At 41.6% G+C, this 13,393-nt stretch overlaps 1 protein-coding gene across 1 annotated transcript; it reads right to left on the bottom strand.

Moving 5' to 3' along the window:
* Positions 1 to 513: 513 nt before the first annotated feature.
* gnpat (glyceronephosphate O-acyltransferase) lies at positions 514 to 13,375 on the bottom strand. The gene is made up of 17 exons (XM_072361803.1): positions 13,180 to 13,375; positions 11,743 to 11,934; positions 10,910 to 11,086; positions 10,699 to 10,828; positions 10,462 to 10,589; positions 10,204 to 10,279; positions 9,938 to 10,089; positions 9,488 to 9,618; positions 8,823 to 9,061; positions 7,624 to 7,722; positions 7,265 to 7,438; positions 6,514 to 6,593; positions 6,285 to 6,425; positions 4,320 to 4,419; positions 4,137 to 4,230; positions 3,583 to 3,647; positions 514 to 3,495 (listed from the first exon to the last, which is right to left on the bottom strand). Exons 1-17 carry the CDS (start codon positions 13,201 to 13,203, stop codon positions 3,452 to 3,454), a joined length of 2,046 nt encoding a protein of 681 aa, XP_072217904.1. The 5' UTR covers positions 13,204 to 13,375; the 3' UTR covers positions 514 to 3,451.
* Positions 13,376 to 13,393: the final 18 nt, after the last annotated feature.

Genomic DNA, 13,393 nt, shown 5'->3' with positions numbered 1-13,393 from the left:
TTTTGGATGAGAAGGGGGAAAGGTGAAGTTGTCAATCAAACTAACAACGCTATATGTAAGCTTGATTTGCGAAGTGTTGCTCTATAACTAAATATGTGCACAAAGAGAGACGAGCAGTTATGGAACTTTAAGTTAAAGCTGCATTCATCAGATTCAGAGTTCAGAAAGCTCAGATTTTCACTGAGTTTGTATTAAAAAAGAACAGTTTAAGATGAGATAAGACAGCCCTTTATTAGTCCCACAGTGAGGAAATTCACAGTATTACAGCAGCCAGGATGGTCAGATAGAAAACATTGGCATACAGAATTTGTGCAGAGACTGTGTTGTACTGGTTATAGAAAAATAAGATGCCATATTCAAAATGGAACACTTTAGCATTATATTGCATTAAAACGATATCAACACTTCACTTTTCTCTCAACTATCTGAGCCACAGGAGAACTGACAGTGAGATGATGGGCCCCACCCCACAACCCAGTCCATCGACCAAACAGACACTGCCATGGCGGAGAGTTGCATCTCAAAATGCTTTATTATTACATGCTTTTGTATTTCACCAGCCTGTACATTCAGCGCTAAAAGGCCTCACGCTGTGATATAACACAGTTAAATGCAGAAATGGACACACTGACAAATCAAAAGCTCAGACATTATATTAAAAAATATATATATAGCACAAAGTAGACCTGATGGTTGTTATATTTCTTTATAACAGAGCTGCTTTGCTGCTTGGATTCACCTTTGTGACTGAAAACCAAGCTGAACAAAAGCAACAATAGGCTGAAGCTACAGGAGATTGGTTTTGGGAAAGCAGGGAAGGAGCTTTTCTTTATTTTCTAACATCAGACTTGACATTTATTGAAGATGTATAAACAAGGTAACTTCAACTTGGGCCACACAGGATTGACATTGGACTGAGGTTTTGTGCATTTGTCTGCACCGATGTTGTCTTCTAGCAGTTTTAACATCATAGTCAGGTTTAAATAGAGAAACAGAGTTAAAGTTAAACCATCTGAGCACTGTAACGTTATCATCTTAATCTAACTTTGGCAGTTCAATTGTGAAGCACTTCTTTAGTTGTTGCTGTTAGCAGCAGCAGCTTCCGTCATAAATGAGCTACTGTCCCTCATTTCATTTATCAATATTTTAATCAATACTGAAGTATTTGGAATCAGTCAAAAAAAGACCCATTTTACAAGGTGATGGACAGCATCCAAATACTGCTGTAAATAATTAAAGAGTGTAATATTAATGGATGGTAGCTGGCAGCTAAAAACCATGTGAGCACCGTCTCATCCCTCATTTCCATACAGTTCTGTACGATGCTCATAACATACGGGCCACAAACCTCAGTGTTCAACAAGAGAAAGGGAATTTCTTTACAGACAGATGAGAACTTCGGGCTCTACAAGTTCTGAATGTATTCTATCGTTTTTTTTTTACATGTGCATGAAGCACATAGTGTGACATGTAGTGTGACATCATTAAAGGACACTGATCTACGACAGATGTCACACAGCTGCTTTTCTGTGTCATGTTACCTGAATATGCCTGTGAAACGGCATCAAAAGTTTGATCGTCCACATGCTCAGTGAGTAGTTTGTAAGATAATTTGTTTTTCTAGCTCCTGACGCAAAGCACAGTCTCTCTGAAATCCACCACAAAAGTTAAGAGTGGAGGGATTTGCAAACCTTACAGGGATTCCTAAAGGAATGAAGACATGTCTGGCTGATTTGAGAGTTATGTGGAAACAAGGCATCAACACTAAAACTACACCTGCTGCGTTTCCAAAATTAAATTTATCTGCATCTGAAGCAGTTTGGCCCGTTTCGGTCATTAAATTTGCTGCCAACGCTGGGATGCGACTTCTTGACTGGTTTCCATTAAATACTCCAATATGGATATGTTTCATTGAATCTAGCTTTAATTTCGAAAAGATAAGAAAAAAAGCTGCACACCTTAAAATCAATTGGCCTACTTCGATGACATTTCATTAGAATTTATTGTTCCTGAGTTTCATTTTGAAATTTTCCTTTTTTCCTTCCCGTGTAACAAAAGTGTATAAAGTGTGAATCACTTCTAAAAAGAAAACATCTTCAACAGTAACTATTCTAGACTTGACAACATGAGAAATTCTTCCCAACAAACAAAAACTTAAAACATGATCTTCTGGTGTAGATGGTCTCGCTTCAGCTTTTCTTTATAGAAGTTTGGCAACTTATTCAAACCACCATAACCATACATCCACTGTGTAAACAAAGTAGCTGGGAGTCATGGCAACAGACGAGTGGATGGGTAGTAACCTGAACCAAAGAGGATAATATAATATAGAAACTGGTGAAAGATGTTCTTTAGTTAGGAGTTGGGTCTGTGGCAAGTTCAACTCAAAAGATAAAAACTCTGCTTTGAGCAGTGAAAGGGCTTTTTTGATCGAAAGTTAAAATGTGCATCACAAAAACAACACGAAACAACAGCATGTAGATAGAGTTAAGTTATAGGTCCACACCACACAGGCAGAGTCATTTCATTAAAGTGCACAAAAGAATGGAAGAGACCAACAGTCAAGGACAGAAGGAAGCTGAAGGAAGAGGAAATGGGGGACTAAAACTGGGAATGGCTACTATTATGAGTCATATTGGCACATCCAGAAGCTCTCAGGGCAGCTCATAGTGAAAGGTTTGTTATTCACAATGAGCTGAATGACCAAAGCTTCACGGCTTTGAAGGCTTCACTCGTCATCTGGATTAATGTAGGTTTATAAATGGGCTCGTTAAAGAGAAGCTTCTGCCACCGCTTTCACACAGGAGCCCTGAAATGTTCCAGAGATGTTCCGGAGCGGCGGCACCCAGCAGAGCCTCGGAGGGAGACACAAACGTGGCGGCAGATATTCCAGAGCGCACGTGTGCTGGTGAGTTTGTTCTTTCTGCTGACCTGTCTGCTGTTTTCTACTTGCTGCCATAGATACGAACAGATACAAGCAGTGCTCATATCAGACACAATAAGGAGCCTGTTTGCTATTCTCAGCATGTTGTAAAGCAAACACGGCATCATTTCTGCATCACGTGCTGCCTCCTGCGCGCTCGAGACAGCCGCTCCCCTGCACACCCTTATGGTGCCTCCAGTTGGGAGCGAGCAGCTCAAGCAGAGGGCCACCCGCGGTGATGTGCTTGGTCACACAGTTTCCTGAACATCTCCGGTGTTCATGTGTGAAAACGGTTTGAGAAAGACATTTTGAAAGAAGGAGCCAAAGAGGAGAGATACAGAAATGATAGAAAATATCTAGAAAAAGTGGTTGGGCTGTCTCCAGATGCAACTGTTTTGTTCCATCTCTCACAGACATCAGTGACTTCGGGCTGCCTTTGTGCTTCACCCGGCTTACTCTTGCTGTTCCAGGTAGAGCAGCGCGACACCGTCACACTCGGGCGTCCGTTTGGCTAACGAGGTCATGGAGTTAAAGGCGAGCGACAAGAGCCTTCTGAGTGGGAAGGTTTCCTCCTGGACAGAGAGACAAAGATTAGATTCATAGATTCATTTGCCTTGTGAGAGCTGAAACAATATGTTCTCTGACAGCCAGTTTCTTACCCAGAGTGTCTTCCAGTGAGTTCACCATCACTGTGTTGACCTTTAGAGACCCCTCCTCCTTTCCTCTGGGGTGAAAACAGTGAAGCGGTCCATTATTTTCAGCACAAAGGAGAAGTCTCCGCAGGGCAGCAGCTTATCAGGGTAATAAAGCTTATTTCTTATTAAAAGTAGTGGCAGATTGACACTTTTTAAATGGACAGAGGATCTGTAACTGTAAAAATGTCTGCAACTGAGTGATTAAGAAACATGAGTGGGTCGAGGCTGAGCCATATTAACAAAGAGCAGTCAGGTCAACAAAGCAAAGCTTTCACAAATATTTAAAGTTGAAACTCATTTTTTATGACAAAAAAAAAAATATTCTGTTTAAAGCCAACTAAACTGGAAAAAGGTTTAGAAAAATAAATACATTTTTAGGATGCTAGGATTTTTCCTATCCTAGCATCCTAAATATGACAATGATTCCTACACAGATCCACTGCAGTGGGGGTTGTGATTTAAGTTGCTTCAGCCAATAAAGCCAACCAGGAACAGCCACACCCACGATAAAAACTTACCCTTTCTGTTTCCGCACAGCTCCAAGTCTCAGCAGAGCTGCCAGAGCGTTCTTCTGAAGGTCTGACGATAACAGCTCGGCGTATCTTAGTCTGCCTGGATAACACGCAAACAAGCAACTCACATTTATCAAAAACACACAAAAATGAACACCAGGAGAAATAAGGAAGCAAAAAGAGAAAAACCTGTTAGTAGATGTTTGATGATGAACCTCCGGACAGCAGGAACGAACTGCTTCTCTGTCAGACCCTCTGTCATCTCCTCACACAGGAACCTGCACACCACCTGGGACCACAGCAGGACATCTTCTGTAATGAATGCTTACGACTGAACCCCTGATTCCTTTAAAGTGTGTAAAATGTCAATAAAAACAGAATGCAGTGATTTGCAGATCTCATAAATCAATATTTTATTCACAATAGAACATAGAAACATTTCCCCATTTCATCAAAAATATGAGCTCCTCTTGCACATGATGGCAGCAACTTGTTAAAAAACATTGGGACAGGTCCATGTTTGCCACTGTGTAGCATCCCATCTGCTTTTAACATCAGTCTGTAAACATCTGGGACCTGAGGAGACCAGCAGCTGAGCCTCTGGAGGAGAAATGTTGTCTCATTCGTGTCTGATTCCAGCTGCTCAGCAGTCCTGGGTCTTCTTTGTTGTATTTTAAAGGTTTTCAGGTGATGAAACATCTGGACTGCAGGCAGGTCAGTCCAGGAACCGGACTCTTCTACTACGAAGCCATGCTGTTGTAGTTATGCAGGATATGGTTTAGTATCGTCTTGCTGAAATATGCAAGTCCTTCCCTTAAAAAGACGTCATCTGGATGGGAGCAGACGTTGCTCTGAAACCTGTGGAGGAGCTTTTCCAGATGCCTCCACCCTCATACCGTGAGAGATGCTTGTTTTTGAGCTGAGTGCTGATAACAAACCGGATGGTCCCTCAAATTTTGATTTGTCTGACCACAGAACCGTTTTCCACTTTAGTTATGGCCCAAAAAAGAGCAACTTTTCTTGTTCACATGTGGCTTCTTCTCTGCCTGACAGAGCTTTAACCTGCATTTGTGGATGTTACGGTGAGCCGTGTTCACAGTCTGTGACAAAACTGCCCATTTTTAATGCTGTTCCTCACAGCCTGATGATCACAGACATCATATATACCCAGTCATGTTACAAACCTGTTGCCACTTAAGCTAATTATCTGCGTTTAATTAGCTTCTTCCAGCTGTTTCTGCTTAGTACCCTTCGTTGCTTTGTTACTGTCATCAAATTAAAGATGAGCTCATATTTTTTTTAATTGTAAAATGGCTCACTTTGAACATTTGGTTTCTGTTTCATTGTGAAAAACATACTGATTTATGAGATTTGTCTTAATTTACTTTCCAGACATTCCAGTTGAACTCCAGAGTGGTGCTCAGGTGGGTTGTGTAAGAAGAAGAAGAATATTTGTTGCAACACATCAGAGAGAGCAGTTTAGGCTACTGACCACTGATATAAATACTACACATATTCGGATGCATCTGGAATATCATCAAGCTTGCAGACCTCCTTTACTGAATTCTCTGTAGAAGTATACAGCTCTCACATGTCTGTAAGTACAAAGATTTGTGACTTCAGTGCATGTTTGGAGTCTGCAAGGAGAAAAATTTAGGTCAATGTGGAAGTGTCAAAACACTGCAGTTCCTTTAAGGGTCCCTTAAGGAAAGGCAGTCAGTCTGCATAGACCCTCATGTTAAAGTGCTCAATGTTAAACTAAAATGAACACGTTTACAGCCTTGAACTAAAAAAAAAAAACTGTCTTGTTCTCTGTGGCCAGTTTCCAAAGTAACTTACAGTTATGCTTCATTATGGACTGTGTGACAGCAATGGCCAAATGCAGAACTATAGGCTTCAAGACTGTAGTCCACACACCACTGTGTGACAACACAGTTATTCTTGTTTTCTAGATTTTTGACATAAGCAGCTTGATACTGATCATATGCACAAACTGTCTTCAGTAGTCGTGATGCTGTTAGATCACAACAGCAAGAATATTTGCTGCAAATGGCTAAAAAGTAGTCTATTATGCATTTGTCCCTGTTGCATACAAAATATGACACAGCTGCCAACATTATGCAGCATGTGTGTGTGTGTGTGTGTGTCCCTCACCTGGTATCCTTGTAGAAAGGGATCCAGAATACTGGTGAGGAAGGCTAGCGTCCTGTGTCCTCTCTCTGTTACCAGAATCTCCTGCTGGTTTATCTGCAGATCCCCACTCTTCACCAGCAGGTAACAGGCCTCCTCAAAGTCCTACAACTCACACAACAGCCAGAATAAGACACAAGTTGGAATGGGCACAAAGCAGTTGAGCCAACATTTGTTAGGTCCATCTCCTCACTTGCACCGCCGCTCCAGGACACAGGATGAACTCATTGGAAAACATGTTCCTCAAGAAGGTGAAGCTGTTGAACACCTCCTCTGGAAAACACACACACACACACACACACAGACACACACAAGTAGAGTAACAAGTCAAAACATTTTATGTTTATGTATTTATCAGACGCTTTTATCCAAAGCGACATACAAATGAAGATTTAACAAGCTATATAAAGCTAACAATAAACTACATAGGAGGAACCCAATAGTCTGACTCTGTCAGAGGTGACAGAGCAGAAAGTGCAGAAAGATAAAGTGCAGAGATAGAGGGGGTAGGGAAGTACAAGGTAAGTGCTAGGATAGGAGGTGCTTTCTGAAGAGCTGGGTTTTCAAGAGCTTCTTGAAGATAGACAGGGACGCCCCTGTTCTGGTAGCGCTCGGTAGGTCATTCCACCATCGTGGGACGACACATGAAAAGAGTTTGGATTGTCTTAGGCGTGGTGTAGGAGCTGCTAGACGACAATCCTGGGACCAACGGAGGGACCCAGTTGTGACATAAGCCTTTGCAAGAGCAATCAAGTAGATGGGATTCAAACAGACCCGTTAAAAAAATTTAAATGCTAAAAATACTTTCTGCTGCCTTTATTTCTTCAGGTTAACACACATTCCTCTAAAAATGTGAAAACAGAGGTCCTAATTACAACCCCGGTGTTGCTAACCGTACTGACAAAGATCAAATGGACAGAGGAGTGGAAGAGTGGCAGTCCTACGTTTCCTGTTGGAGGTCGCTGTATGGATAGCTGAGGCTACCAGCGCTGGTCGGAGGAAGACGTGAAGCCCCTGGTTCCTGTAGGAGGTGCAGGACAGTATGACCACAGCCTGGCTCAAAAGCTCCTCTTCTGGTGTGACGGCACTGTGAGGCGTCCCTGCTCCGGCTCGTCCTCCTTAAAGACAGGATTTATTTGCATTTGTTCCTGTTATATGCCAGCCCACATTGTTTTGGTATGTTTAGCAGGCTTTTCTAGTTGGCAAAATGTTACTCCTGCACACAGGTATCTACATGAAAGTCATATTCCAGTGAGAAAGGAACTCACTTCACTTTGGAAAAAAAAAAAAAAATCAAACAAACCTTGTTCCAAAGCGAGCTGAACTTTTCCCTCTGAGATCCTGACAAGCCCTCGATGAAGGGAAAGACTGGAGGAAACCACCTCGGAGGGAGGAACATGGTCTGAAGTAAAGAAAGAAAAGTCAGAATATCAGAATAACGAGGGAGGGCGAGTAGAAGAGGAACAGAGTGGATCTGCAACCACAGAGGCTTCAGAGAAGAAAAGGTCCTGAAACTGGGCATTAACCGCATCACTTTAAAAAAATCTCATACATAAATGCACTTTTATGGATAAGCTTGCATCATTTTTTTTTCCAAGCGAGTGTAACAACAAATGCACATGAAATAAATTCAGTCAGCATACATTTCCCACAATATAACGCAGCTGTGATGCACATAAAAGCTTAACTGGAAATGTTTGATTTTTCTCTTTACTGAGCAAAATATATCTTCACCTGTTCATTTTTGTCGCATCATTGCATGCACACGCTCTGCTAACTGGTTACCTTGGTAACACATAAAGCATAAAGCACAGATGTGGACACACTCATCACTCAGATCTGATGACTCAAACCACATTCTGAGGTTGTCCTTAATGCTTTTGCCCACATTCTCTTCTAACAGACACACTGCACACAAGCCTCAGAGTTTTCACCAGGAAGATTTTTTGCTTTGTGTAAAATGCAGCATCAAATGTCATAAGATGCATCACTAACAGAAAACCTCCCGCTCGTCTTTTATGTTCCTTTCAAAAGCATCGATGAACAAAGCTCTGCATCTGCCCTTTCTGTCATGGGAGATGCCTTTTAACAGGGCTTGCCCTGAACAGGACTCTTGTTTCTACTGTAGCCTGTGGACATGACATTAAACTCCAAAAGTCTCAAGTGAGGTGTTAATAAAAAGCCAAGGACGCTGTCCACATTTTAAAATCACTGTATCACAAATGGTTACATGTCAGACAAGTCAGACCCAGGACAAAAGAACACCTGGTACAGCTGTCTGATCAAATGTCTAATCTGTAGCTATATATCGAGGAAATGTTTTGTTTTTTAGCTAAGTTTCTTACTCATTATTCACCATTTCCAGTAAGATTAACTGTTCCAGATGTGTTCTTCTGTACGCTTACAGGTCAGCTTCGCAGCTGAGGTTTAAAAGAGGTCTTTTGTAAGTCATCACACTGCAGTATACAGTCTTCATTGTTATGAACACTGATGGTACTGTACCAGGCCAGTGAAGGAAGGCTCCATACTGCCGAGAGAGGTCTCTGAGCCATACAGCTTGCTCAATCAGCTCTTCCAGCGGCATCCCCTGTTTCTGGCCCGCAGCCTGGTTCTGGAGCAGCAGGGAGGCCAGAAGGACCCAGGGCTTCAGGACCATGTTCTCCTCTTGAGCTCGAACGAGCCTGTAGGCTGAGTCATTGACAAAGCTGCTGATTTCCTCTCCAGGTCTCCTGGGGATGTGTCTGAAAATGTACACTTGCTGTTAGTCTCCTTTTCAAGTCACTGCAAATGGCTCATGGAGGAGTGATCTGGCTGCTGATTTGTCAGGTTTGACACCTTCCAAAGTAAAAATGCTCCCACTCAGGAAGGAGAGTGATCGTTTCAGCCCAGGCAGCCATAAATCAGATGCAATCATATACAATAAGGTGAAGGCTTTGTTATAAATATCCAGAACAGATAATGATGGAGAGGGAACAGCCCTGGGGCATTAAGGAGAGTTAGAAATACTTTGAATTAGGGAAAACCAAGAAAAATCAAACGGGGAAAGATGCAAATGTTTTATTAAGCTTCGGTGAGGAGGCCCAGGACTTCTAAGCTAGTCTCCAAGTAATCTTGTTCTAGTATAAATGAATAAGAGTTGAAGTGAATTTAATGTTGGTGTATCGCACCTCGGTATCAGGTTGAACTGGCAGCGGTTAACTCTGCCCTCAGCTAAACTTCTGACAGACACAGGTTGACCAAAGTAAATGTGGATACTGCCGTAGTCTTCACTGAGGACCTTTCTGGCTTTAAACAGACCCTGCAGAGACACAAACAACAAGAGCTTATGTATAAGCTTCAGATAAACCATCATTATAAGCATTAACAGTCATTCAGACATCAAAGTATCTTCTTTAAGTATTATAACACAATCCCTGACAGATGAGCTTTAAAAACACACACTTTGATACAAAATCTGCGTAAATTTTTTTTTATAAAAACCACAGATTCTGCTTGTTTTACACCTGAGACACAAACAATCTTCAATAAATGCAGCTTTTAATCTAGAATACGACTTTGCAAACAAATGATTCTTCTATTTTTATTACATACATTTGCCCGATGCTTAAATAACTCACAGAAGTGGACTCTTTTGGCTTTGGTACACCCAGCAGTTCTCTGGCGTAGAGCGCTTCCTCCAGGATCCGCTCATAGCTGATACTGACTGGGACGAGGCTAACGTCGAACACTTCCCCTTTAAGGAACGGCTCCATCGCTATATTCAGCAGACCTGGAGCAGGACACAAAGGAAATAACTGTCAGTTCAGTAAGAGCTCCTGGATTAAATAAGTCGTTACTTCGATAGAATCCTGTGGATGTGTTGATGCCTTCTCTTGGCACTTACCTAACTTTGGCGTTAAAGACTTGGATGTTCGGCTTCTAGTCCCCTCTAGGAAAAATTCAACTGGTGCCAATCCATTCTAGAGTAAGAAATTCAGTGGAAAAGAAGAAAATGATTTGCAATATTTAACTTGGAGGGGTGGGGGTTGTATTGCCATTCCTTTGTTATTTGACAACCGAATGAATCAAACAGTTTGTACTGGAACTGTAAGTGTATTGTTACCATTTCAGTATATCGACAGTGTATCACCACACGTTTTACCTTCAGCAGGGTCTTGACGTACTCAGAGAAAACAGCCCAGTACAATTTGTCCCCGCCAAACGACCTCCGAATGAAGAAAGCTCCAGACATTCGCAGCATCTCCCCAACAACTTTCATCCCCATGAAATCTGCAGGAAACACTGGCTGTGAGTGAAATGATGTCTCCCCGACTAAACTGATCAGTAGAACTTTTGTTCCCAATGAACTGGTAATTAGTGTCGTTTAATTTTTTCTTACCCATGCCGGCAGCAATAACAGGCAGAGCCAAGTCGTAGGTGTAAAGGATGTATGACATCAGCAGGAAGTCCAAATAGCTGCGGTGACTCGGTAAGAGAACCACCGGGTGCTCGTGAATGACCTGCTGGAGCTAACGATGCAAACACAAGTCAGATATGTCTTTCTTTCTGTGTGTGTGCTTGTGTTACAGTCAACCTATCTGTATACTCACTCTCTGAATGCCTTCTTCATTGACACAGATGCTCCTGAACAAAGTTTTAAAGATTTTGCAGAGCATGTAGGCAAAAAAGCGGATTGTGCTGAGCTGCAAGCGGTGAGCCATCTCATCCAAGATGGCCGACGCCTCTGTTTGGACTTCATCTGCAGTCGTGCCCTTCTCTTTGGAAACCTGGACATTTTAAAATAAGATGTCCAGCAGACAATTAAAACATCTTGGTAAAAAAGCCTTTGATGTCTGACAACAAGAACAAAGCACCAACTGATCCGACTGTAAACTCACAGGAAAGATCATTTTGTCATCTGAATATTTGTAAAAGCCTCCAAACTGCATCATTTTAAGAAAACATATTTCCAAATTAATTAGGAATCTATTTTACACCACTCCTACCATTTCCTAATAGCTCAGGTCTTTGGAAAAGCTTTTGTAGGCTTTTCCAACCTCATGCAAGGCTCATGCTTTTCTAATAAATGTTGCTATGACAGAGGTTCAGTTCACATAAGATAGACAGGGGCCCTCTACAACCCCCACTTCCATGGTCATCTCATCCGAAAGCATGATGTAAAAGCAGCCTCTGAAGTCATCAGCACAGAGCTTCACATCAGCACTGAGTGATTACTCAACAAGTTCAATAAAGGGAAAATAAGAAGTGAAAACTGCTTTAATTGATGAAGATCAGACCACCAATTATTGCAGAAATCCTGGTCATTACAAGGATTGTAAAAAATTGTTCTTATCTAAATAACTTGAAAACATCTGAGTGTAACCTTGTGGCCACATATAAGCCCAAAGAAACGTCCAGTAGGTGAAACCAGGAAGATCATCACCTGACTGATGACATACTGTAGCTGATCAGACTGCAGCACCATGCTTTTCAACTCGCTGGCGGTGCAGGGAGTCATTTCTTTGTACAGAACAGGTGTGTAGCATCTGAGGGCGTATCTCAGGTCGCTGGAGTTCCTCCTCTCCTCCAGAATGTCCTCAAAGTCATCTCTCTTCTTTAACATGGGATCTCTATGCTATTAAAAGGAAAATGTATTAGAAAAATGCTTTATTTTGGTTGAGCCTTTAATATTGGCAACATCTGCAGTACCAAGCAAATGCAGCATGTCTACATTTATTACAGCTTTACAGAGCATAGCCTGGGCAGGTTATAATTCAGCACTTAAACAAGAAAAGAGACAGAAGCAACACTCGGAAGTAGTTTTGATGAACAAAAATACTCGACAAGATCTTCAGGTCTGTTATTTTTAACAAAACAACACAGAAGCATTAAGCAGGACTGATTTTACCTGGTGCATGTATGACTGTCGAGTTTAATTTCATAACAATGCCTGTTAATCGTGTCCTGTAGAAGCAGCTTTGAAGTAACTATAGTGAGGCAAAATGCACAATTTTCCCTTTGAAGTGAGCTAAAGTAGAAGAAGATCTAATAACTGGGGATGTGAATGTGATACGTAACATCTTTATGAGTCTTAAAGAATACTGGAAAGCCATTTGGGTTTAAATCTAGAGCAGGCGATTCATTTTTTTGGCAAAGTTATTGAGCAAGTCTGGGGTTTAAGAAGGCCCAACTACCAATAATTTTACCAATGGACGCTAATGCCTGCTTAGTCTACAAAGCTCTGGTCACTTTGGTACATTTCATGAGGATTTCTGTCAAATAAAGGCTCTCAATGTTGGGTCAAAACAAGCAGTGAAAACCTGCAAGTGATGTTCTGCAAATTTAAGAAGTCACAGTTTCATTATTTCACCTTATACTGTCATTCCAGAACCATCTTTATGTACAGCTATTACCTGGGTATCTTAATTACTTCTTACGCAGTGCTTTCACGCAAACATAATACGTATACAATATACATAATTATGTAACCTTGTGAGGAGAGTCAACTTCCCAATTTACATGCCCATTTTTTAAAAGTTGGCTGAAGTCCTTCCAATTTCAAGGTGCAAAAATTTTCTCCACCATAATGAGACTGAGCAGAAATCTAGCAGACACCTGCAGCTTCAGGGTTATTAGTTGAACTTGAAAAACTACTCTGCTATCAGCATATCTACCGAAAACCTTGTGTATTGGTGCAGATACTCAACGACGTAAAACCACCAGATCGCATACGCGTATTTTTGTCTGAATAAACAACAAGACAACCCACTACGACACGAACACAGCATGCATCTGTTTGAGTGAAGAGTCAAATGTTTAAATGAGCGCAGACACAGTAGGGAGCACAGCTAGCTTAGCTTAGTAAACACAGTTTACATACCAAGTAAACGGCTTTGGACGCCATTCTGTGTCACACTAACAAATGCTGCATCCGGTGAAGTTATACGCACACGAATATCTCTGCGGTCCTGCTTTTTTTGTGTGTTCAACTTCATAAATCCTAGTTATAACAGCGCCTGGAGAAGTTCACATGGGCGTGTGCACTGACATTTCCGCAGCATTTTTAATAGCCGTACTTCTTGACCTACGGTGGC

The sequence above is a fragment of the Leuresthes tenuis genome, unplaced genomic scaffold (genome assembly GCF_036924035.1).
Source record: "Leuresthes tenuis unplaced genomic scaffold, fLeuTen1.0.hap1 SCAF_13, whole genome shotgun sequence".
Classification (NCBI taxonomy): Eukaryota; Metazoa; Chordata; class Actinopteri; order Atheriniformes; family Atherinopsidae; genus Leuresthes; species Leuresthes tenuis.
Note: the sequence above shows the minus strand (reverse complement) of the source record. Positions and strands in the feature narration are given on the sequence as shown.

Excerpts from the sequence above, each read along its gene's own strand:
- gnpat (XM_072361803.1), bottom strand. The coding sequence starts at position 13,203 with ATGGCGTCCAAAGCCGTTTACTTG. Across the intron at positions 10,090-10,203 it reads GTCTTTAACGCCAAAGTTAG|GTCTGCTGAATATAGCGATG; the intron begins GTAAGTGCCAAG and ends GTCCTGCTCCAG. Across the intron at positions 4,420-6,284 it reads CCTTTCTACAAGGATACCAG|GTGGTGTGCAGGTTCCTGTG; the intron begins GTGAGGGACACA and ends CTGTGGTCCCAG.